Source organism: Sciurus carolinensis, chromosome 2 (genome assembly GCF_902686445.1).
Source record: "Sciurus carolinensis chromosome 2, mSciCar1.2, whole genome shotgun sequence".
NCBI lineage: Eukaryota > Metazoa > Chordata > Mammalia > Rodentia > Sciuridae > Sciurus > Sciurus carolinensis.
The window spans coordinates 194,777,139-194,800,845 of record NC_062214.1 but is presented as its reverse complement, the minus strand read 5'-3'; the positions used below and the strand labels follow the sequence as shown (position 1 = coordinate 194,800,845).

General features: G+C 47.6%; 2 protein-coding genes across 2 annotated transcripts in view; both read right to left on the bottom strand.

The window, feature by feature from the left end:
• Positions 1 to 22,247, bottom strand: part of LOC124977121 (cholesterol 24-hydroxylase) — a 36,402-nt gene extending 14,155 nt beyond the window's left edge. The window contains exons 1-5 of the mRNA XM_047540426.1: positions 21,912 to 22,247; positions 16,046 to 16,126; positions 15,415 to 15,496; positions 8,606 to 8,679; positions 8,084 to 8,170 (exon numbers count right to left, since the gene is read on the bottom strand). Coding sequence (XP_047396382.1) covers positions 8,084 to 8,170; positions 8,606 to 8,679; positions 15,415 to 15,496; positions 16,046 to 16,126; positions 21,912 to 22,030 — 443 coding nt within the window. The 5' untranslated portion in view covers positions 22,031 to 22,247. The remainder of the gene's footprint in view (positions 1 to 8,083; positions 8,171 to 8,605; positions 8,680 to 15,414; positions 15,497 to 16,045; positions 16,127 to 21,911) is intronic.
• Positions 22,248 to 22,428: 181 nt separating this feature from the next.
• The window catches only part of Hhipl1 (HHIP like 1), a 30,489-nt gene continuing 29,210 nt past the window's right edge, over positions 22,429 to 23,707 (bottom strand). Inside the window, exon 10 of the transcript XR_007107258.1 lies at positions 22,429 to 23,702. The gene's annotated coding sequence lies outside the window, so the exon portion shown is untranslated. The remainder of the gene's footprint in view (positions 23,703 to 23,707) is intronic.

Below are 23,707 nucleotides of genomic sequence, written 5' to 3'. Positions count from 1 at the left end.
TCCCTGGTGAATCCCAAAGGTTCTCCCAACAGCCCAATGGGTATCCTATGGTGACTGGCTGATCAAGCAGTGCTGAGGGAAAGCCCCAGTGGCTACACCTCCAGACAAGTTGAGCTGCACTTTCCTGTGCTTTCTCCCCAAGCACCCCTCCCCTTGCCGATCTGACTGTAACCATTAAGAGAGGGTCATTTCACATGGAGTGGTTCATAAGGAAATACTGGGTTCCCTTTGTTCACCTATTAAGTCCTCACAAACCTTTAGGACTTCTCCTCATTGTTGTCTCTCTGCACTGCTAGTTTCTTGGGTTGCAAAAAAGGAGGCATTTTCAATTTACCTCTTCTATAAACTTCTCAGAGAAAAGGGAGTTAAGTTTCTAACAACCCTAGATGTTCTCCTTACCCTCTGGAGATTCCTTTAGCCCACAGAGCAGAGGAATACACCCCACCATAGGCCATTTTTTCCCCCTGTGGGTCATCACAATTGGAAGTTTAGTAGTGGCAGGAGGAGATCAGTAATCACCACTAATCCTCCAGGATCTTTTGCATGCAGCAAATCAGAGACCCTCACATTCTCTCCAGTGAGACAGCAATAAGTTCTACTTCTCTGCTGACCATCAGAAGCTCATTTAGGGAGATTTCCCTAACAAAAAGGGCAGTTTTCTCAGGCACAGGAGACTGAGAGGTTTTCTCATACTCAGATGGGCACTTCATTCTCAACAGTTTTGCCAGGTTCACCACTTGCCTGCACACTGAAGATTGGGGATAAGTTTGACCCACAGACACTCAAGAAAAAGCACCTTATTTTCTTCTGCTGCCGGGCCTGGGAGATGACCTAATTGCAGTTGGAAAAAGGAGATGCCTTATAATTTTCTGCACCTAAACCTGGCCTGACTACCAACTGGGAAAATGAAAAAGGGTCTCCAGAGAAAACAAAAACTATAACACCATACCTTAAGAGGCTGATTCTACAAAAGGAAAAAAAAAAAAAATGGTGCCTGATGCATGAGGTTTTGCCTCTCTTCTCCTTAGTTTTCTGCAAGATTTCTATCTCTCCAAGGCTTGCAGAGGCAATTATCCAAACCCAGTTTGAGATCAAAGGAAAAAAAGTGTTACTTTTAAATGCAAGCCTCTGTGGCACCTAAATGCCTGGCCTAGCTATCTTATCTGCTTTTACACTCTACCACACAGCTTTCTTAACAAGGTCCTCCCTAAACGCTACAGCACAGGGAGGAAAATGGAATGATCTCATATAAAGCAGTCTTCCTTATCTGAGGATTTCAGGACTCTCACATTCTTTAAATATCTGGACTGGTCTAATCTGACCCAAAAGTTCACTCTGATCTGACAAAGATGGTCTTCATGCTCCTTCACTAGAGTAATTACAACCATGTCATTTTTTTAAAACTCCCATTTTTTAAATTTCTATTTTTTTGAGCTCATGATTTTATGGTGAATTCACATTTGATCCTGCATTCCTAAATTAATATATTTTTCTGATCGGTCTTATTTTTATCTAACTATAGAGATTTTCACACTCTGTCTTTGTTCAGAGGCCAATTTTTCGAGGGTTAGCTCTCAAATACATTGGAAAAATCTCCACAAAAATCCTAAGAAGGACATAGATGTGGTGTTGGGAATAAATCTGATAGCAATCAAGGACAAGTGGCCAACTGAACCTTTGATTTCAGTATCCACCATGGCTCTCAGACTTTACACATAACATTTCCAACTGTACAGGCCTCTTGTATTTAAGTCATAATGTAAAAGTCTGAGAGGCTCATTTTAATTTCTAACAGGCTAAATCTAATAGAGGCTTTAATAAACATCTCCTACCTATGGAGATCTACCTACAAAAAACTACAATATCTTTGCTTCCTGTCTGTTTTATGAATGTGTGCATACCTGTGAATTGTATTGTTGTGTCTACATATGTGCTTGTGTCCATATATCAAGTACATGTTATAAAAATTGGCATATAGATAAATGAGTGCTCATAAATGAAAATTTAAATGAGAAATAGATTCAAATACATTTTAGTTCATGTGACTTAAAAAAAAGTTCAATTTAAATTAAGTAAAGATGTCTTTAAAATTACTGACTCACAAGATTTTCTAGGTGGTCAGACAAGAGTGTTGATTTCTATAAGATGTCTAGAATGTAATATCCATTGCTTCTAGGATTTTTCTTTAACAGGGAAGAGAAGGCTAATACTGTTAACTACACTTGTCTGATATTCTGGTTTTTATAGCTAAATTAGATTTAACATCAATGGGATTAATCTTCATAAATGATCTCATATACAAGAGGAGACATCTGATTAATCTGCAAAATTAAAATGCTAAAACATCAACTACTAAATAAAAAAGCAAGTACTCTTGACTCTCAAGTTCTATAATGTAATATATTTAAACATTAAACATGTTTTCAAACATTGGTAAATGAAAAAAAGTTTAAGACTGCTTTGTTTCTATGTATTCACTAAAAACAAGGTTATTAAGAATTAAGATTCTTTCACAGTGTAATTTTATATACAAATGTTACAAAAGGTTTCAGTTGGGTTTCAATTAAAGTAATATAGAAACAAATATTTCATCTTATTAAAGTGGAGTAATTTGTCTAACTCAGAAATTTTATAAGAATTGCTTCAGAATATAAATTTTAAAAAGGGTCAACAACTAGGAAAGAGATACAAGAAAATTTCTGATATGTAAATATATTTTAATATGAAAAGTAAAAGAAAAAGAAATGTTTCTGAATGAGAAATTCTTTTATGTGGTAAAATAAAAAGTTGTAGGATGTCTAAGTAAGTTGCCCAAAGTTTGGGGAGGGTAAATCTCAAAAAGTTTATGTAACTAAGTTGGCTATAATTAGCACAATCAGTTAAAGTTATTCAAGATTATTTTCCAAAACTCAAATATTAATGTGCTGATATAAACCAAAGTTTAATCCTCTATGTGTTGAAGTAATAAGGATTTCTTAGCACATTAATCTGCTTTTATACAACACTTCTTGTGTCTAACAAATTGTATTATTTAGAGAAACTAGTCTTAAAGGAATTGGGGTTTGTACAACTCTGATTAAACAACTGTTATTTTAGAGTATTACACTACACTATAGATTCTAAATTTTTCTTTAAAAGCTACACTTGATTAATATACAAACATTAGTGTAGTTGTGATGCTGTTACTGGATTCTTTGTATACTAGATGTATTCATGTCTTCCAAGTATACAAATCTTTAAAATATAAGGTTTAGAAGAATATTTTACCAAGCTGGTGTTCTTCACTGAAGTTTGAAGTAAAGATTTGGGATTATAAAAATTATGTTTATTGGTTCCTAGATATTATACAAATCAAATATATTCTTACTCTTGTTAATTTCATTTTGTATTTTACTTGGAAACTTTATAACTATTGTCTATTAATGCCTTACAAAATTACAACTTCTAGTATAACAACCTAAGCTAATTTGAGATAACAGGTCATTACCCATAGGACAGAAAGACATATGGCTAATTTCCAGTACTAATATTTACCCCAAGTAAATGGAAGGAGTAAACAACTATAAAATTACAGACATTAAAGTTAAAACCCAGTACTCATACTTTAAGATTGATCAAACTGGCTTGCTAAATGTTTGAAACCTAAACTTGAAGACTAATGTTAAGGAAATAAAAGGGTCAAGACAGAAAATGGCCAATATTTGGCTCTTGCCCTCTGAGGTCAGCTTGAACCCAAGGAATGAGGGGACTTCTCTCAGGGCTTTGCAACTCTGGGCCACATGACCTCCCAATCAGGGACATCAGTGAGACCCTGGAGACCAGAAAGCAGACCAGTGCACAGGCTGCAAAGAAGAGGAGGGTCACTGGAAAGGGAAACATCACTGATGCTTCCAAGGGAAGCCATGTGGTCAGCGAGCCCCTGACCTATGCTGGCAGACGGCACTAGAGGAGCTAAGAGGCTTCTCTCAAGTTCCCAAGAGTGACCCCTTGAGGAAACTCGGGTCACTTTGAACAGCTTGGTATTAAACACCTGGCAAAGCAAGTTATAATCAAAACAGAGCCTTCCTGGGCATTTAAAAGAAAAGCAATAGTTCTTGTAATGTAACCTCAGATACACACTTGTGACAGACCCACCAAGAGTAAGCAGGGCTGGTGGCTGTGAGAGAAGGATTCGTGGACAAGAGTGCCTGGTAAGAGCCTAGAAGAATCAGAAGCTTTTTTTAGTCAATTTAAGACCCACAAATTTTCCTAACGTCCAGCATAGGCAGGCTTGATCTGTTTTGGCTAATGTGATTATCTAGCCCTAAATGATACAAATAAAGGGATCTACTAAAACAGGTTATGCCAATAGAAAGGTATTTTACAAAATTTAGATGACTTTAGTTATCTTAACTACACCTCAAGGGGCATCTATGACATAAATACTAAGTGTGTGTTTACATTCCTGATAACTCTGACAATATAACTAATACCCTTAAAGATTTACACTCCCAAATTGAGGCCATGTCCTCACCAGCCTTGTCATGGAGCAACTTCTCAGCTCTTATACCTCCTGGTGAAGAAAGTTGCTGGTCTCTGTCACCATCATGATGGGCACTTATTTTGTATCAACCTTATTGCAGTGCTCATGTCTCTGACTTCTCGCGTGGAAGCACCCACCTTCCAGTGACTTTACAGCCTGTTCTTTCTGAACCAGACTTTTACCGTGGACCCCTCAACTGACCCAAAACATTCCTAACAGGGAAACCCTAACTGCTCTCCCCACGTCACCCCCTCAGCTGGAGCAGCCAGAGCCATCACCATCCATTTCCACTTATGGAAGTAAGGGTTCCCTGAATCAGAGGGGGCAAGGAGACAAGGCCAAAAAAACCCAAAAAGCAGATAGTCAGAGTAGACAATGAATGACTGGGTCAGAAAGATGGGGGCTAGAGAGGGAAATGGAAGGCTAACACCTCCAGGCACCTCCCCCTCTCAACCCGTTACCCGCGGCTCCAGAAAACAGCTCCTCCCAACACGATGAGTTGCTAGTGAGACCCCCCACCTGCCCCTGGCGACTCTATTCCTGCCCTTTGGTCACATAGGCAAGATAGGAAGAGGGGGGAGGAAAGGAAACCTGAGATCTATAAAGGGGCAAGTCTCCCACCCCTCCCACAGGCACCAGCTCTGGGTCCGGATTCTCCCCAGGGAAGTCCCTCTCTCTCTGTTCTGTCTCTTAAATAAAACTTGCTCTCTACGCTTGCCTCACTTTTTTCAAGTGTTCAATCTTCAACAGCGGGGGCAGTGAGGACCAATCCTGACTCTTCGAGAACAGTGTCAACAGTACCCTTGAGTTTCTCTTCCTAATGCTTACACTGTTTGCAAGTAGATGTTCATTCGCAAGTTAATTTGTGTTCCTCTTTTTTTAAAAATCCATTTCGGTTGACTCGTGGGGTATTGTACCAATACTGAGTCCCTTGCAGCTACTGCAGAGAGAGAAGGTCCAGTTGGGGGGTGGCTGTTCTTGGCCCCTTGACTTCCACAGGAAGGATTGGGACCAAGATCTCCTGGTCAAAGTAAAACCTAGAAAAGCAGAAACTGGCAACCTATCCTCACACCCTTAGTAGGAGCATGCACTGGTTCTACATCATGACCATGTGGCCATCGTCTGCTCAGAACCACACCCAACCTGGATAACCTCGGGGCTCCTTTCAAGGGCAGGGACCTTGCCACCCTGGCTCTCGGCACAGTGAACCTCGCTTCTGAGGGAGTGAGGCCACCAGTCAGTCCCTTGACCCCTCACATGGTCCTGTACCCCACAGACCCTCCCAGAGGACACAGAAGTCAGGGACGGGGCACCCTCTGCTCCTCATCGTGGGATGGAAGCACCCACTGAGCATGATGGGAGCTGCTTTGGGGTCATGAGGCAGTCTCAGAGGGGAAGTCCCAGCTGGGCAACAAAGGAGGGCAGGCATTCCCCAGAGCAGCACACTGAGAGAGGGAGGGACAGGAGCAAGGGCAGAGACGCCAGCGAGGTCAGCATTTCCAGAAGGGCTGGGGGCAGACTGAGGGTGGGTGGGGTCTGCCCTTGGTTTTCTGGTGATAGGGAGCCATTGACAGCCTCAGAGCAGGGGAGTGGCATGGTCACACCTGAGTCCTGGCAAGATCTCTGCCGGGAATGTGTACACCACGCTTTGGAGAGAAGCAAAGATATATCTTGCTATAAAAACTCTGCCTGAGGAAGATGCTCACTAAATATTTGTCAACTGTCCTATTTGTCCAACATTTTAAAAAACAAATTCTGAAGGCATGAAACAGGCAAACTTTTCTGTGATCATATCTTTCTTTTCATTTTAAAATCTTCCATCTAACAATAATAAAATTTCTAACTGGCATTTAAGAAAAAAAAAAAAAAAATCTCCAGGGCAGTGAGAGGAGGTACAAGAGAGGAGAAAAGGGAGGCCGTGGGAGGAGGCTGTGGTGGAGTACAGTGGAGGATGCATCCAGTCCCCACAGGTTACACATCCCAGAGTAAGTTCACAGCAGGGAAACTGAAGGACTTCACCTTCCCCACAGAGCAAAGTTAACGTGGCCAGCACCAAGGCCATCAACAGCCCACGCCTCCTGATGGGAGCCCAGAGAATACAGGGCATGGACTTGAACCAAACCTCACAGAACTGGCGATGAACCGAAACTGGAGGCGGTCTGCAAGCCTGGCCTGCGGAGAGGGAAAGTCCAGGTGAGACCCAGACGGCCGCAGAATGCGGGGGCTACGGGTCAAGGCTGGGAAACGCAACACGCGCACCTGAACTGTTTGGGACAAGGACAAGCAGCAGGGCTGGCACATGACAGATCTGAGTGTGGGTGGGGGTGAGAGGACAGCTGTAGGTTAACCCGGATTTTCCTCATTTTGGAAATCTAAGAGTAGGCACGGGGTCCTTGTCCTCAGGAAGTGTACACGACTGTGTAAAGGCATTCGAGGCAATGTCTCTGACTTCCTCTTAAATAGTTTCATGATGCACCGCATAAAAATACATGAATATATATACACATCAGAGAAGGAGCGATAAATACATTTTATACGTACATATGTGGATAGAGGAGAAATTATAAGCAAATAATGATTTTTAGCCATAAACAAGTGAATCTTGGTAAAAGATATACAGGAGTCCTATATACTGTTATGACAAGTCTTCTATAAATTTGAAATTATATCAAAACAAAAGATTACCTTCCTCAAAATGTTGAACATAGAGTCACCATGTTACCCAGAGGCTCCACTGGGTATATACGCAAGAGAAGCGAAAATATGCATTGACGCAGAAACTTTGGGAAGGCCCATAGCAGCGTTATTCATGACAGCTAAAAGCAGAAACAACCCTGCGTCCCCACCCGAAGGATGACAGACAGCACGAGACACGCAGTGCATTCAGCATAAGAAGGAAGCACTGGTGTCAGCGGGCACGAGGCGAATGACCTGTGAAAACAGTCGTGCGGAAGAAGCCAGGCACGAAGGGACACGTGCACATGGCTCTTTATGTATGAAACGTCTGGAATGCGAACGTCCACCAAGTAGAAAGTAAACAGTGGTTTCCAGGGATGCGGCACTGGGAAGAAATGGGGCTGGCTGGCGTGGGGGCAAAGGGACTGTTCTAAAACGCAGTGGCGATGGTCGTCCAAGTCTGTGAATGCAGTGAGGACCACTGAGTTAGATGTTCGCAGTGGGTGAACTGTATGGAATAGGAATCGGTTCTTGGAAGAATAAAATATCACCAAAAAATACATAAATAAAAACTGGAAGGAAAGAAGCAGCCCAAACAGAAAGTGCAGGGGTCTGGGCCAGTTCCTGGGGAAGACACCTGGCTCTGGCCGTCATGGTCATTCTGCCCTTGACCTTCCCAAACCTCTTGGGTGCCTTTCTCAGCCCCAGCACCCTGGAGCCCGTCCGCCAGTCTGGCTCTCTCTGTTGACTGTGAGACTCTCCCTGTCCTCCCTTCAGCAGGGTGAGGCCCCTGGGATGGAGACTCCCTTCCCGAGGACCACCGTGCTATGACCACCCAGTGCCGCTGACCAGCCCGCGCCCGCTGCCATCTCCAGCTGCACTCACCTCCGGCTGAAGGCCAGGTCCATGACTCTCCGCTGCTTGTGCCAACGCTCATAGTCACATTCGGACACCAAGCCCTGGCCAAATAATCTGTGGGAAACAGACACTTGATGCAAGACAGAGGGTGGATGGGCAGTGACTGCGTGGTGGGCATGGGTCACCTGTGGGGCTATGAGAAGGCCTGAGTCCCACCGTGAGCACCAAATGCCACTGATCACACACATCAGGCAGCTAAAATGGTGAGTGTTTTGCCAACTGAACCACAAGAAAAATGTGCAGCATACGCATATTAAGCAAGGCACGGTACCCCACAAACATGACAATTTATACATCCACTAGAAATGAATAAGCACAGGGTGACTGTGTGACCCAACCTTGGCAAGCCCACACTCCCGGGAAAGAGCCAATGACAAAAGCAAGGTCCCCATGCTTGGACACCTGTCCTGTGCCTCAGCCACAAGGCCACCTCAGCCCTGGGGAGTCCCCTGTGCTCCCAGCAGAGGCCCCCCACCCTCAGCTCCTTACCTCTCACCAAACACAGTCTGGATGGCGCGGTACATCTTGGAATCCTTGTTGTACTTGGTTGACATCAGGAACTTCTAAACATCCCCAAAAAACCAACATAAGCTGGGGTACCCACCAGAGGCTGCACAGGCCCCAGAGCCTCAGCACCAGCTGAGCACAGCCCTGGGGTGAAGGCTCCACACACACCATCTCCAGGAACCCTCAGCCACTCACTGAGGAGGGCTGTCCTGAGGTCACAGCAAGGCCTGCGCTGCAGAAGGGGGACGCGGGAAATGGGGCCCAGAAGGCCAGGTACTTTCCCCTCGTGGCTACAGGGGGTTCCTCACTCAGGACCCCACACCACCCCACCTTCCTGAGCAGCAGAACAGAAGGCACACACTGCTCTTAACCCAGAGGGGAAGGGGAGAAGCCAGGAGGAGGGGCTTCATGGGGAGAGGCTTCAGGACACAGGACAGACACTTGCAGGGCTTCAGGGTTGTAGCCCCAGAGGCTGAGGAGGACCTCCTGGAGGGACAGCCAGCTCACCTCCCCAGGAGCTGGCTGGTAGCCATAGTAACATAAGCCAGCAGCTTGGAGGCAGTGCAGGCCAGTGGTGAGTGGCTTGGGCCCAGATCTGCCAGCCTGAACTTGGATCTGGGTTCAGCATCCCTGTGCTAATACTCGCTACCTGTGTGATCCTGGCTGAGTCGCTCCTGTCCTTGCCCCTCGGTGTCCTCATGGTACAAGATGGGATAAGAGTGCCTGTCTGCTCAGGCTGCTGTGGAGTGATCTGGTTCTGCAAGCAGTGTGCTGAGCACAGAGCACACGCAGGTGCTCAGCAAGCGCCAGGCACACACCAGCACCCTGCAGCTCACTGGTGCCCAGTCAACCCTCCAACACATGCTGTCCTCAGTTCGTCTCACATGCAGGTAGAGCAGCTGAGAATTAGAACTGGCCGTGGTCACGCTCGTGGAGGACATGGGACATGGACCCAGGCAAGCTGCTGCAGGGCAGATGAGGAAGCCTGGGATGGAACTTTGCACCGAGGTGTGTGGAGTGGGAAGGGCTGCAGAGGCTACCAGGCCCAGACTCAGACCTGCCCTCTGGGATGCTGAGCTTTATCCTGTGGGCACCAGGAGGCAGTCGGCTGTTTGTCTGCTGTAAATCAACCCAGGGCTGCTGCCTTCTGCAGTTCTAGCTCCTGGGGTGGAATATTGATTTTTCAGCTGAAAGGAAAGAGGTGACTGACTTTGCATAATGAGCCACCTCCCAGGGACCTTGAGCCTAGCCCAAACACTGCCATTTGAAAGCCGAGCTCTGTCATCACTCACTCCCACCAAGAGGAAGACACCAGGAAAAGCCCACCTCCTGGCCCTACTCAGAGGTCCCTGAGCACCTGAGGTCCATGTCAGCCCATCCTAATCTGAACTAGCCCCCACTGCCAGGACACGGCAGCTTCAACACAGGCTCTAACCAACGTCTCCGCCTGCTGTCTCCCAGGGCCTGCTGTCCCAGGGTCGGGAATCACGTGATTGCTCGTTGAGCTGAGCCCTGGGATGGGGCTGCTCAGGAAAGCACCAGCATTTGCCTCCCTTCTGATGCACACGCTGTGGAGGCAGGAATGGCTATGGACATGCCCTCCTGCCATTACAGAAAACGGGGCAAAAATGTATGACATGTCTGTTTTCAGACACCATTTTGAGGCAAGCAGGGCAGGATTGTGCACCAAGGGAGGGAGGGAAAAAGATGTAGGCCTATGACCTGGCATCTATCCCAGCTTCTACCTGGAGGCAATTCTAGGACAATGACTCTAAAAGAAGAGACCCAAATACAGTCCATCAGCCTTGCCAAGTGCACAGACAGAGCTCAGCGCCCAGGAAGGTCAAGGGAAGTTGGAATTTATAGGACAAAGAACCAGAAAGGAGGATGCCTAGAATGAGCTCCAGGTAGGGGGTGGCCGGAGCGTTTGATGACTACCAGTGTGCCTGTGGGGGACTCACGAGGCTGGGCAGAGCAGATTCTGGGGAGAGGAGGATTATTGTGCAGCTGTAGGCTGGACAACTTGAGAATTGCACTTACACAGGACCAAGAATTATTCAAGTACCCACCAACCAACACAAAGCCTCATTAAAGGCCCCAGAAGAGTCACCACAAAGCAGTAGGAATGAACTGACCCTGGAGTTAAAGTCAGTTGTCTACCCACCAATCAATGCCTTAATGCAAGCAGAGAAAAGATCGAATTGTCTGCAAGTAACTTTATCACCTGTCTGAATGAAGTTCATCTTTAAAGGAAGAAAGCAAAAACATAGATTTTTTTTTTTTTTTTAAAAGACAGGGTCTTCCTATGTTGCCCAGGTGGGCCTTGAACTCCTAGGCTCAAGTGAGTCTCCTGCCTCTTTAGTAAGTGGGACTGTAGGTAAGTGCCACCACACTTGGCTCTTAAAATAAAATTAAATGCTCAATGATGAAAAATGCATAGTGTAACAGAGGTAATGACTACACCATTGTGTTTTACACTACCTTATCCAATATTAGCTTTACTTTGTCCTTGTGAAGTTATTCTTTGTTTTTCCCTTCCCACCAACTCTGGTCTCTGAATATTAGTGAGCAAAATAGAAACTTGATTGGTAACAATAGTGACCAGTCATCAATTTAAAAAAAAGAGGAAAATCTGACCTATAACCAGTCCTAGAAATAATAAATGTGATAGAATGATCCAGCAGAACTTTAAACACCAGTTGCAAACATTATAAACATATTGCCACATATCCAAGAAGTTCTAAGAATCCCAAATAGAATTGAAACAATGGAGCTGGGCACAGTGGCACACACCTATAATCCCATAAACTCTGGGGCCCTGAGGCAGAAGGATCATGAGTTCAAGGACAGCCTAGGCAACTCAGCAAGACCATGCCTAAAATCAAATCAAATAAGGACTGGGAATATACCTCCTTGGTTTACTTGCCTAGCATGCATGAGACCCTGGGTTCAATTCTCAGTACCACAAATAAATAAATAAACACAAAAAAAAGGACCCAAAGGCAGATCAAAATTGAATTCCTAAAGTGATAAAGAGAAAATCATAAAAATAGATAGGCAGAGATGAAGTGGTAAATTGAAGATAGATTGATATATGTTAAAGATGATATTATCAATCCTATGATGACCACTGAGAGAGAGAGCTAATAAGCCAACAATGGAGATAAAACAGAATACTAAACTGTACTTAATGCAAAAGAAGGCAGGAAGGGAGGAGAGGGGAACAAATGATAGAACACACAGAAAACAAACAGGAACACAAGAGATCTAAGCCTAACTATAAAATTAATTACATTAAATGTAAATGGCCTCCAAGTGCTCCACTTAAAGGCAGGGATTGTCATACCACATATAACAGCAAGACCCAACTATACGCTACCTATGAGATGTCCACTTTAAACATAAAACCCCAATGGGTTAAAAGTAAAGAGATATGCCAAGTGACACTGAGCAGAAGAAAGCTGAAGCAGAGAACATGCACTCCAGGGAAGGAACATTCCCAGGGATAAAAATGGACATATCTAAGAATAAAGGGGTCAGTCCTTCATCCTAAATGCACACACACCAGATAAAAGAACTTCAAAATACACAAAGTAAAACAGGTAGGTAGGACTGAAAGTAGAGACAGACAAATTCACGATTTCAATAGGAGGGTCCAATACCCCACACCCAGTAATCACCAGAACAAGTAGCAGAAAATTAGAAAGGACTTGGAGGATTTAAATACCATGACTGACCAATTGACCTAATTAACTTGGCTAAGACACTATGCAACAATTATGAAACATGCATTCTTTTTAAGTGTTTTTGAAAAGTTTATCAAAGGGCTTGTGATATAGCTCAGTTGGTAGAGTGCTTGCCTTGCACAAGGCCCTGGGTTCAATCCCTAGCACTGCAAAGGGGGGGAAAAAAAAAAAAAAAGTTTATCAAAATGGATGATATGCAGGCCATAAAACAAATTTCAATGAATTTAAAAGAACTGAAATCATGATAAGTATTTCTCTGATCTTAAAAAAAAAAAATTAGAAATCAGTAACAGAACAATATCTTGAATATTCAGTAATATTTAGAAATTAAATAATACATATCTAAATAATCTATGGTTCAAAGAAGAAAGCACAGATAAGTTAGAAAATATTTTGGACTGAATGAAAATAAAAATATAACCTACTAAATTTGTGTTAAGATAGTTCCCTTTGAGTATTTATTTTAAAAAACAAAAAAGTGATCTAAAATCAATGATCTAGACTCTCATCTTAAAGAATTAGAACAAGAACAAATTAAATCCAAAATTAGTTGAGGAAGAAGATAATAAAAACCTGACATCAATAAATAAGAAAATGGGGGCTGGGGAGATAGCTCAGTCGGTAGAGTGCTTGCCTTGTAAGCACAATGCCCTGAGTTCGATCCCCAGCACCCAAAAATAAATAAATAAATAAATAAATAAATAAATAAATAAATAAATAGGAAAATGAGAAAACAATGGAGAAAGTTGATAAAGCCAAAAGCTGGTTCTTTGAACCACTCATTCATCTGTCTTGTAGACTGATCAAGAAGTAAAAGAAAACCCAAATTACTATTCTCAGAAATGAAAGAGGTAGCATCACTACAGATCCTATGGACATTAAAAAGATAAGTAAATGTGATGAATGTCTTTGTACCAATTATTTAAATGATTTAAATGAAGTGGACAATTCCCTGAAATATATGAATTACCAAACCTAAGAAAAGACAAAAGAACCTATGGATAAACCTACAGGATGTTATGCTAAGTGAAATAAGCCAGTCTCAAAAGGACAAATATTCTATGACTCCACCTAGATGGGGTACCGAAATTAGTCAAGTTGATGGAGTCAGTAATTGCCTGCTGGTTGCCAGGCGCTGGGGTAAAGGAGAATGGAGACTCATTGTTTAATGAGCACAGAGCTTCAGTTTGGGAAGATGAAGAAGTTCTGGAGTTGGGTGGTGGTAAAGAATGCACAACAATGTGAATGTACTTAATGTCCCTGAGCTGTACGCTTAAAACGGTTAAAACTGTAAACTCAGTTAGGTGTGGTGGTGTGTACTTGCAACCCCAACTACTGGGGAGGCTGAGACAGAAGGACTGCAAGTTCAAGGCCAGTCTGGGTAACCTAGGGAGACCCTGTCTCAAAAAAAAATTGTAAAAAGGGCTGGGGATGTGGCTCAGTGCAGGGCATGTTTGCCTAACATGTGCAAGACCCTGAAATAAATTATGCATTCTATATTACATTTTATTTTATCATATTTTAAATATTTTAAAATATATCACTTTTAAAACAAATAAAATGTTTAATTTTTAAAAATACAAACAAAACTTCCCTCAAAGCCAACTCTAGATCCACATGACCGACCTGATAAATTCTGTCAAACATTAAAGAAAATAGAAATAGCTCCTTATGCAAACTCTTAAACAAAAACAAAAACGGGAGGTAGTACAACTTCCTGACCCATCTTGAGTCTGGTATTAACCTGATACCAACACTTGACAAAGGCACTACAGGAAAGTAAATACAGGAACAAAAATCCTTAATAAAACAGTAGCAAATTAAATCTAGAAATAAGTAAACCATAACATATCATGACCAGGAATGCAAAGTTGTTTTAACACTTGAATATCAACTGCCACACTGACATAATGCATCATACTAACATATACCTCCAACTATCAGGAAAGTCTCAGTGCACGTTTTTGGTAGCATACTTTAAAACTCTTAAACTGCATCTGTGAAATTAAGCTTCTTTGAAAATGATTTTTGATATTCTGTTAGTGGCACATCTGTTAGATGGGTTGTTCAACTCATCTCCTGCAGTGTGCTCAAAGTTGTATTTTAGGGTTGGGGTATTGCTCAGTGGTAAAGCATTTATCCAACACATTTGAAGCCTTGGACTCAATCCTCAGCACCACAAAAACAAAAAAAGCAAAGCCCACCAGCATCCTACGGTGTATTCTACCCCTCACCGCAGCCACCTGTATGCACAGCAGCATATCCACATGTCCACGGTGAGAATCACAGCACAAACACCAACTGAGCAAATGACGTGTGCCAGGCATGGGCTACGGGGTCACATTCCACTCTTACAACCACTCTGTAAGAGAGGCATCATCCCTGTTTTACAGATGAGGAAACTGAGGTCCAGAGTGATGAAGTAGCTTGTCCTAGGTCCCACAGCCAGCCAGTCACAGAGCCCAGATTTGAGCCCACTTTGGCCAACTCCAAAGTAGATGATGGTGCTCCTTCCTTGTACCTACATGATACAGATTAATGCCATCTGCCTCGGTTCCTCATCTCTAAAATGGGGACTAATAAAAGCCTCCACCCCATGAATTGGGTTAGTGGTGGAGTACCTAGAGAAGCACCTGGCCCACAGTAAGGCCTGCTTGAGTCTTCAGGCGCTTCCTATTAAGTAAATCCATCTATTTAATTCTCAGCAGAGCCCTATAAGATAGGGTTAGACTTGTCTTGTAGATGAAGCCCTGAGGCCAACATAGGCAGATTAACTAAATGTGTGTGACCAGTTGGACCAAACTCCCAGCCCAAATGGGGGCAACAGAGTCCCCTCCCACTCCCTATGCCAAATGGCAGTGCTTGGAGGCGCCCCCCAGTCGTGGGCTGTTAGAGAGAAAGACACTTCCCCTTCTAGATCCCTGGGAGAACAACCCGAATGCATCTGGCTCTGGAACATTCCTCCACAGTTCCTGGGACCCAGTTTCACTCCCCCAACCTGGGGAAAGGGACGGACCTCGCCCTGGAAACCACACCACTCCCTACCTTGACTGACTCAGGGCTTGTGACGATGACCGAGGTTTTGTGGAAGACATTGACACGCACCACAGGTCCGTACTTCTTAGCCCTGGAAACCAAAGTGACCAGAAGGAGGCTGTCAACTATCTGAGATGTGCCCCTCAGCAGCTCAGCCCAGTGGGTCCCCTACTGCCAGGGGAAACAGAAGCATCCCATCCCAGAAGGTGCTCAGCACAGGGCACAAGAAGAACCCCATGTGGGGCCCTGGAGGCCTGGGGGTGAGGCCCTGCTCTGTCCCCCACCATTGCTGAGTCACATCCCCCACTGGGCCTCAATTTCCATATCTATGAGATAGAATTGCAACACCCCTCATTCAGGTGCTAAGAAGGTTGTTCTGGGAACCACAACTTCATGACAAACGGTGATGGTCTTGACTCCCGCCACACCTGGTTTACAGATAAGGAAACTGAGGCTCAAAAAGCTTCTGACAGCTGGTCTAAGGCCCCCACTTTGGTGAATGGCATAATGTGGTGTCCATCCTGCCTCACTCAGGTGTGGCCCGGGTCAGGGGAGCGTGGGGTTAGGAATTGTGTGACGGAATGGGACGACTTCCCCTGGGGACCTGGAGTAAGGCAACAAGTGACAAGTTTGAACCCACCAATCCAAAAACACATCTTGGAGCACACGGCCACAAACCTCGTCCTTTCTCCAAAAGTAGGGGAGGTGTCCTAGAAGGAAACTGGAAGAACAGGAGGCATTAGGCTCACCAGCAGCACCATGGAAGACTGCCCCTCCCCCCCAGGACACGGGAGGACTGAGCCCTGGAGGCCGTGGTGCTGGCTCAGGACTCCAGGCAGCAATGCAGAAAGGACGCAACCCAGGTCGGACCAGTGCTGAAGGCCTCCTTGGAGAGGAGGCATTGGACCCCTCTGTCCCTGGCACACAGCACACAGGTAAGCAGGTGTCTCACCTTCCTGTGGTGGGCACCATGCCAAGCCTCACCCCCGCTGTGCGCTGTCACCTGGGCAATCTATGTATGATGAACCGTGTTATTTGTGGGACAGACTGGAGAGGCGGGGACTTGCCCACAGGTGCACTGCTGGTACCAGGGTGCTCCAAACTCCTCACCAAGGGCCATTAGTCTGAGTCTTATACGCCAGAGTATAAGCAAGCCTGTTGGGTGTATCCTTGAAGCACATTTCAAGATGCCCATGATTTCCTGTCTCCTACATGATTTTACTCCAATCATGCTCCCTGCAGCATCCCAAATGGGTGACAGCGAAACTGCACTTGGAGTTTTCTGGGTCATGGAGCTCAGATCCTCCCAGGGAGAGATAGAGAGGAGATTAAAAAGAGGAAGTAAATAAATAAGATGCCAGAGAGCGATGGAAGGAAAACAGGACACATGCTGGGGTTGAGAACGCTGGAGCAGGGCATTTATGCAGGCAGGGAACATCTCTCCAAGAAGGTGGCCTGTGATCTGACACCTGCAAGTAGTAAGGGATTTGGTCACATAGGTATTTAGGGAAGAGCATTCAGGCGACAGGAGGAGCAGGTGCAAAGGCCCTGAGGTAGGCATGTGCTTAGACAGTGAGAAGCCCCATGTAGCCAGAGCAGAGTACTTGAGGGGCAGGTGGTTCCAGGTGAGGTCACCCAAGTTGTGGGGTGGACAGAGAGTGCTGTATGTTGTGGACCAGACTTTGCTTTGAAATTAGTCAGGTGGGGCCATCGTAGGGTTTTGAGCAGTAAGGAGATCTGATCTAACTTGGGATTAGGGGGATTCTTTCTGCCACTGTGCTGGGAGTAGCTGGAGTAGGACGGGGCACTGGGGTGAAGGTGGGGCACTAGCGAGGGACTTTGAGAGGTGAGGAAAGCCAGACCAGGGTTGGGCAGGGGAGGTGATGAGAAGTCAGGTTTTGGACTGTCCTTGAAGGCGGAGCTAACAGCACACACTGACATTTTGGCGAGGTATAAGAGGTGCCAAAGACAGCTCTGGGGCCTCGGCCGGGGAAGCTGGGAGGATGGGTGGAGCTGCCGCTCACTAAGATGATGAGGACTAAGAGAGTTGGCTCAAGTGGCAGATGGCATCCTGCCCGCTGCACAGTTCTGCCACCAGGGCCCCCTCTGGCTCTTCCCCAGAGAGGAATGGGCTGCAAGTTCCAGGAGGTAAGCACACTGCAGAGAAGTCCCCATCACCAACCCCGGCTGCCTCCACCGCTGCCCAGGTGGCTCTGGCATGTTCTGTGTCACTGAAAGACCAGGCAGGATCAGGATGGAGGGCTGACCACTGGGCACCCCAACATGGAGGTCCCTGGGGTCCTGGAGAAAAGCAAGCTCAGTGGAGAGGCAGGGACCAAAGTTCAGAGTGGTGGATTCAAGAGAGAGCAGTAGGAACTGTGGGCCCAGGCAGGGCCTGGCAGGGCCGGCTGGCCGTAGGGTTGGAGCTGCAGGGAGCGAGAGGGTGAAGGGCAGGATTTTCCAAGCCAGGGATTCTATGGCAGGTTATATAAAATGGGGGGATGCAGAAAAGAGGGCTCACTGAAGGGAAGGGCGGGTGGGGTGAAGGACAGCTGGGCACGGTCACTGGCAGAGGGCAGATTGGCCTTGGCCAGGACACCAACATCCATCTGCGAGAACAGATGGAAGGTGCAGGGTGGGCAGCTGAGGTATAGACCCCTCGGAAGGAAGTTCTCTCTGCTTGTTCCATTTGCTCAGGGAAGTAGGAGGCAAGAATGAAAACCAAGTGTGCGGGTGGAGGGGGAGGTGACGCAAGTCAAGAGAAGGCAAGAGAGCAGCCTGGAGAGTGGGTGGGCAAGTGCTCTGGGGCAGGAAGTGCAGGGTGACCCTGGCAGGGGAGGCCCACTCCAGGTGAGCAGCCCTGACTGACATTACCCCTCTTACAGAAAGAGGAGCCCTGGAAATCATACACGACAAGCTGTATTTCCAGAATAATCTAGTATTCTCACTGTCAATCCCCAAATCGATACGTGTTGGGGTAACGCTCTCCTGCCTGACTCCAGTTGGACCCCCACTGCCACCTGGGAAGGAAGGTGAGTGCCATCAAAAGGTGATAGAGGGCAGGGAGTTGAGTAGGATCCCCACTGCCAGTCAAGAGAGGAAACTAAGTGCCATTCCTTCTGGTTCCTGTGGGGGATGCTAGGGAGAAGACAGCAGGAAGACCAGGTGGTGGACATGGGCAGGTAGGGCTAAGGGGATAGCCAGCACTGGGACTGTCAGCTCAGCGCCCCCAACAGACAGAAGCCAACTTGTCATGGCCCTGGTGATAGTCTGGATATGGTAGGGCAGGCCAAAGAGAGAGGGAGGGCAGAGAGTCCTCCAGCCCCGTACTGCCCAGCACATCCACTTTCCTATGACATTGTGATTGCCCAGGTGGGAGTTCAAGAGTTGCTATGAGGAGAGAAGGCCCTGGACAGCAACTAGAGGAGGGGCCCACTGTGAGACCACTCAGAGGGACCAAGGGAGCCCATGCCACGGTTGAGCAGCAGGCCATCCAGCAGGGGTGAGAGCTGGGTCAGTATCTCAACTGGTGGGACGGGATGGCAAGTGTTCAGCTGGACATCCAAAATGTACTGGCTGTACCACCAGACAGCCCATGGAGGGGGCTCGCCCTGGCTAGGTGGCTAGGAAACACCCTGCTTCTGGTGGAATGACCCTACCCTGGACAACTGGGCAAGTCAGAGTGGGAGGAGAGAGGCAGCATTGTTTAAGAGTCAAAGTTAAAAAAAAAAAAAATGCATTCCAAAATAAATAAAAACTAGGAGAGACTTTTCATTGTCAAGTTGACACCCACTGCACACCACCAGTCGGGCTGATGAGAATGTTCAGAACGGTGACAGCGAAATAAAAAAGCAACACACACTGATGTGAAACATGAATGTTGGCTCTAAGCTCTGGGCTGTTAGATGAATCAGTGCAGAAGGATGTTGTAATAAGAGCACAGAGCATGTCCCTGGGAGGACATCCTGGAGGAGAAAGCCTCCTGCAGAATAAGGAGGACAGAGGGCAGGTTGGGCCACAGCAGCTGCAGAGGTTCCTTGCTACAAGCTGGCAAAACCTTGGAATACCAAAGGACAAATGCCACTACTAGAGCCCTATTATACAGACCTCCTGTCAACCACAGCATTGCCAGTCATGGTTCCAGGATCCAGGCTTTTAATGCCAGGACATCTGATTTGTGCTAGAAAAGTTTTCAGAACTTTCATTGAGCAGTTTTACATTTGACCACCAACCGTTAATCCAAAATCTTTATATATGTACTGTTTAGTTCACTGAGAGCCCATTGGTGACTATACTCAGCCTCCTCACCCTCCTCTGACCCCTCCCTCATACCTGTAGGTCACAGGTAAACTCTTGGTGCAAGAGATAGGGATCATTGAGTCATAAAAAGGGAAGAAATATGGACACATTCCACTACATGGATAAACCTTGAATACAGTACAGGAAAGAAGCCAGACACAAAGGCCACATATTTATGATTCCATTTATATGAAATGTCCAAAGTAGGTGAATCTGTAGAAATGGAAAGCAGATTATTACTGGGGCTGTAGAGGTGGGGTAATGAGGAGTAATTGCTCATAGGCACAGGGAGATATGTCCTGGAAGTAGTGGTCATGTTGTATGACCCTGCTACTATACTAAAATCACTGAACTACATGCTTTAAAAGGGTAAGTTTTATGGTATGTAAGTTATATCTTGGGTTTTTAAAAAATATGTAGAGAGAAGGTCTTGATTTAATTTCTGCTGTCTTCAGATACAGAGATCCAACCAGGTATGCAATATTTGAAGCTCTTAGCCTTATGAGAAGACCGAGACCCATCAGAACAAGCACAAAACACATTCATTTCCAGCTGTTAGTTACTGAGTTGAAAAGAGTGATAATGTACTTGACAGAACTGTAGATTTCCATCATTGAACCTTGCAGTACTATTTATTGAGTGTCGACTGTTCCAGGTGCTACTGTGGTGGGATGTTCAGGACACAGCAGTGAATGAGACAGACACAGGGCCCGGGGGGGGGGGGGGGCAGACAAGACAATGTGCAATTGCACAAACAATTACCCAGTTACCATTATGCTGCTAAAAATTACATGATGATTTAAGGGTTTAGGAAACAAATGTAATAAGTTCAAGGATCAATAGGAGGGATCTCTCTGAGGAGTTAGCATTTAATCTAAGCATGGAAGGCTGGGGAAAGATCCACCTAGGTGAAGTAGAAGGCAGAACTACTCATCAAAGGAAAGGGGGTACCAGGAAGACCCAAAAGTTGGAAGGGGCAGAGACAACAGGGAGCCAAGGGGAGAACAGTTGCCTCCCAATGTCACCTGCCAGAGATCATTCCTGAAACCACCAAATAGGAATTCAGGCTTCTAGAGCCAGCACATCTGGCTTAGGCTGGAGATGGGTACCTTCCAGAACGTCCATGCCCTGAGATTTTAAAAATTATGTCTAATACCATTGTTTATTCATTCATTCAACAGATATTTATTGAGCAACTACAATATGCTAGGTGCTGGGGATACACAAGTGAACACAGCATCCCTGCCCTCTTGGGGCTCACAATCTAAAAGGGGGAGACAGACAATCAACAGGTGAACAGTCAACAGGTAGAAAGATGCCTTCAGAAGGGAGAGCCTCATAAAGAGTTTGGGTCTGAGCCGGCTTGACACAGGGCAGTTGGGGAAGGCCTGTCAGAGGTGACAGAGGAAGAAGCCCGCCATGCCTAGGTTCCAGAAGGGAACAGGAAGATTGCTGGGGAGAGAGCCGGTGGGGGTGGGGGTTGGAAAGAGGGTAGCAGTGAATAGCAAGAGGAAGAGAGGGTACAGAGCTGGCTGGGAGAACTCATCAGGGACCTTGCTGGCCATGCAGTGGACTTAATTTGGAACTGGATTTTTTGGTTCTAAAGTGATGGGAAGCCCTAGGAGCAGGGAAATGACATAGCAACTCCAAAATTCAGGGACTCCAAAGTTCTGGTGAGGGGGTTGGTAAGTTGGGTGGGGGCCAAGAATAGAATGAAACTACTGAAATGACAAATGGTATATTCCAGGACAGAAACACAACAAATACGAGGGAATGTAACCAAGGAGTGCACTTTGCTAGGATAATCCTGTCCGAGTCCCAAAGTTAAGAGCACCCACTTTGGAGTCAGAATGATCTGGGCTTAAATCTAAGCTTACCAACTGTGTGACCTTGGGCAGGTGACTTCGCTTCTGCGCGCCTCAGTCTACTGGTCTGAACGATGGGGTGACAATAGCGCCTACCTGACAGGGTTGTCGCTGCTATCACGTTTGTGGGGCCCAGCCGAGCGCGGCGGGCGCCCAGCAGCTGCTGCGGCTGTGAGTAATTTGTTACTAAGAATAGTTAGCGCCCCTCTCATGGCCTCAGTCTCCAAGCAGTCGCGCGCAAAAGACCAGGCTGGACCCCCAGACCCGATGCTGACTGGGACGTGGTCCCGGCCCCCCTAGTCGAGCGCCCCATCCAGGCCCCCGCCCCCACCCCCTGCTCACCTGGGCCGCGGCGGCCCGGGGATGTGCTCATAGCGGCTGCGAGCGCGATGCACGAAGGTGCAGCAGAGGCCGAAGGCGAGCAGGACGGCGCTGCCGAGCAGCAGCAGCCCGGGGCTCATGGCTCCGGGCCAGGCCAGGCCAGGCCAGGCCGGGTGGGCGCCCGTGCCGAGGGGGCGGGAGGCCGCGAGCGACTCGGCTGTCAGCGCCGCGCGCCGCCTCGGCCCCAGGCCCGGCGCTCCCCAGCACCGCCCCCGGCCGCTCGGCTCCGCCCCCTCCGACTCGACCCCGCCCCGAGCGCGCGGTCCCAGCCAACCACGTCTCCACCTCCGACTCGGGCTCTCAGGGCCCGCCCCCACAAGCCCCACCCACAATTAAGCTCCTCCCCGATCTCCATACTGCCCCAGCCCAGACCCCGCCCAGAACAGGAGGTCTCCACCAATCATAACTTCGCTTCTGGCTCGCACCCCCCAGACCCCGCCCTTCCCCGCCCACTCTGGCTCAAGCTCCACCCCGACAGCAGCCCCGCCCCAAACGCGTTGTCCTTGGCAACCCCGATCCCTCAGCGCGTGCTGCCCCGGCGGCCGCGTGAAGTCCAAAGGGTTGGCTCCGCCCTTTTGGCGCCTCCAAATAGCGGCGTCTCTCCGCGCGCGGTCCTAGGTCCCTTCCTTTCTGGCTCAAACCCTCTGGAAACCCCATTGAAGCCATCAGATTCCGGTGTTACGCCGACGTTTCCCAAACCTCCCTCCCCAACCCAGTGCCCCAAAGTTGGTACACCCAAATGCCCCGTGGGCGCCGCCCCTTGAGGCCTGTCTGTGCCCATCGCCCGCGGGACCCCGCGGGACGCAGGGAGGCCTGAGTCTGAGGATAAAGCGCGCTGCGGGACCCGAAGCTGCTCTCTGAGTCCCGACGTCGCAAATTCTCCCAGACCCGGGATGCCCGTGCCCAAGGTGTGACCCCGGGTCTGGAGGAGCTGGAGTTGGAGTGGGCATAATCTAGCCTTGGGCCTCCCTCTGGGGAAAGCTAGGAGTGTGCTCCGGGTGGCCAAAGGGTTATTTTGAAATAATAACCAAGGGCTCCTCTCCCTATTATAACCAGCTCCTCCTACCCTACCCATCCCGGTTTGTCTGAAAGGGCCAACTTTGGGCTTTTTAGTTCCCAATGCCTATCTCAAGGGTCACCCAAAGTGGATGGGAGGACCAGGTGTGCCTACTCCTAGTGCAGATAAAGATCCTTCGAGCAAGAGTGGGAGCGCCAGAAGAGTTCAGAGGCAGCGGGATTTCTGGGAAGAGGTCATACCCTTGCCCTAGTCTTGGGCTAGTCCTGGAGAGTTTGAGGATTGGAAAACAGTGACCCATGTGCCCACCTTCCCAGGTATAGTCAGGGACAGTTACCCCTCTGGGCTGCGGGGTGATGGAGAAGTCCAAGCCTTCAGAGGCGTGCCCGGCACGGAAGAGACAAGACTTCTGCTCCCGAGGACACCACCGCCTATGCAGGTCCCACAGCCAGGCACCGGACCTGCATAGGTCCCAGTCCATCCCCGCGCAGACACTTGGACTCGCCTCAGTCGAGCTAATGGCTTGCCACCGCGCCCCCGCGTGGCGGCGAGAAGCAGACGCAGGAGTGCGCCGAGGACCTCAGGCTCCGCCGGCTGCCAGGAGCAAGGGAGTGAGGTCAGACAGAGGCCCCCGCCTGCGGGCTGTGAGAGCGCCAGGGTTTGGGGGCAGTTTGCAGGCAGGATGAAGCTGCAATCAGGAGTGTAGATTTGTGCTCGAAGGTGAGTCGCGTGGCTAGCTAGA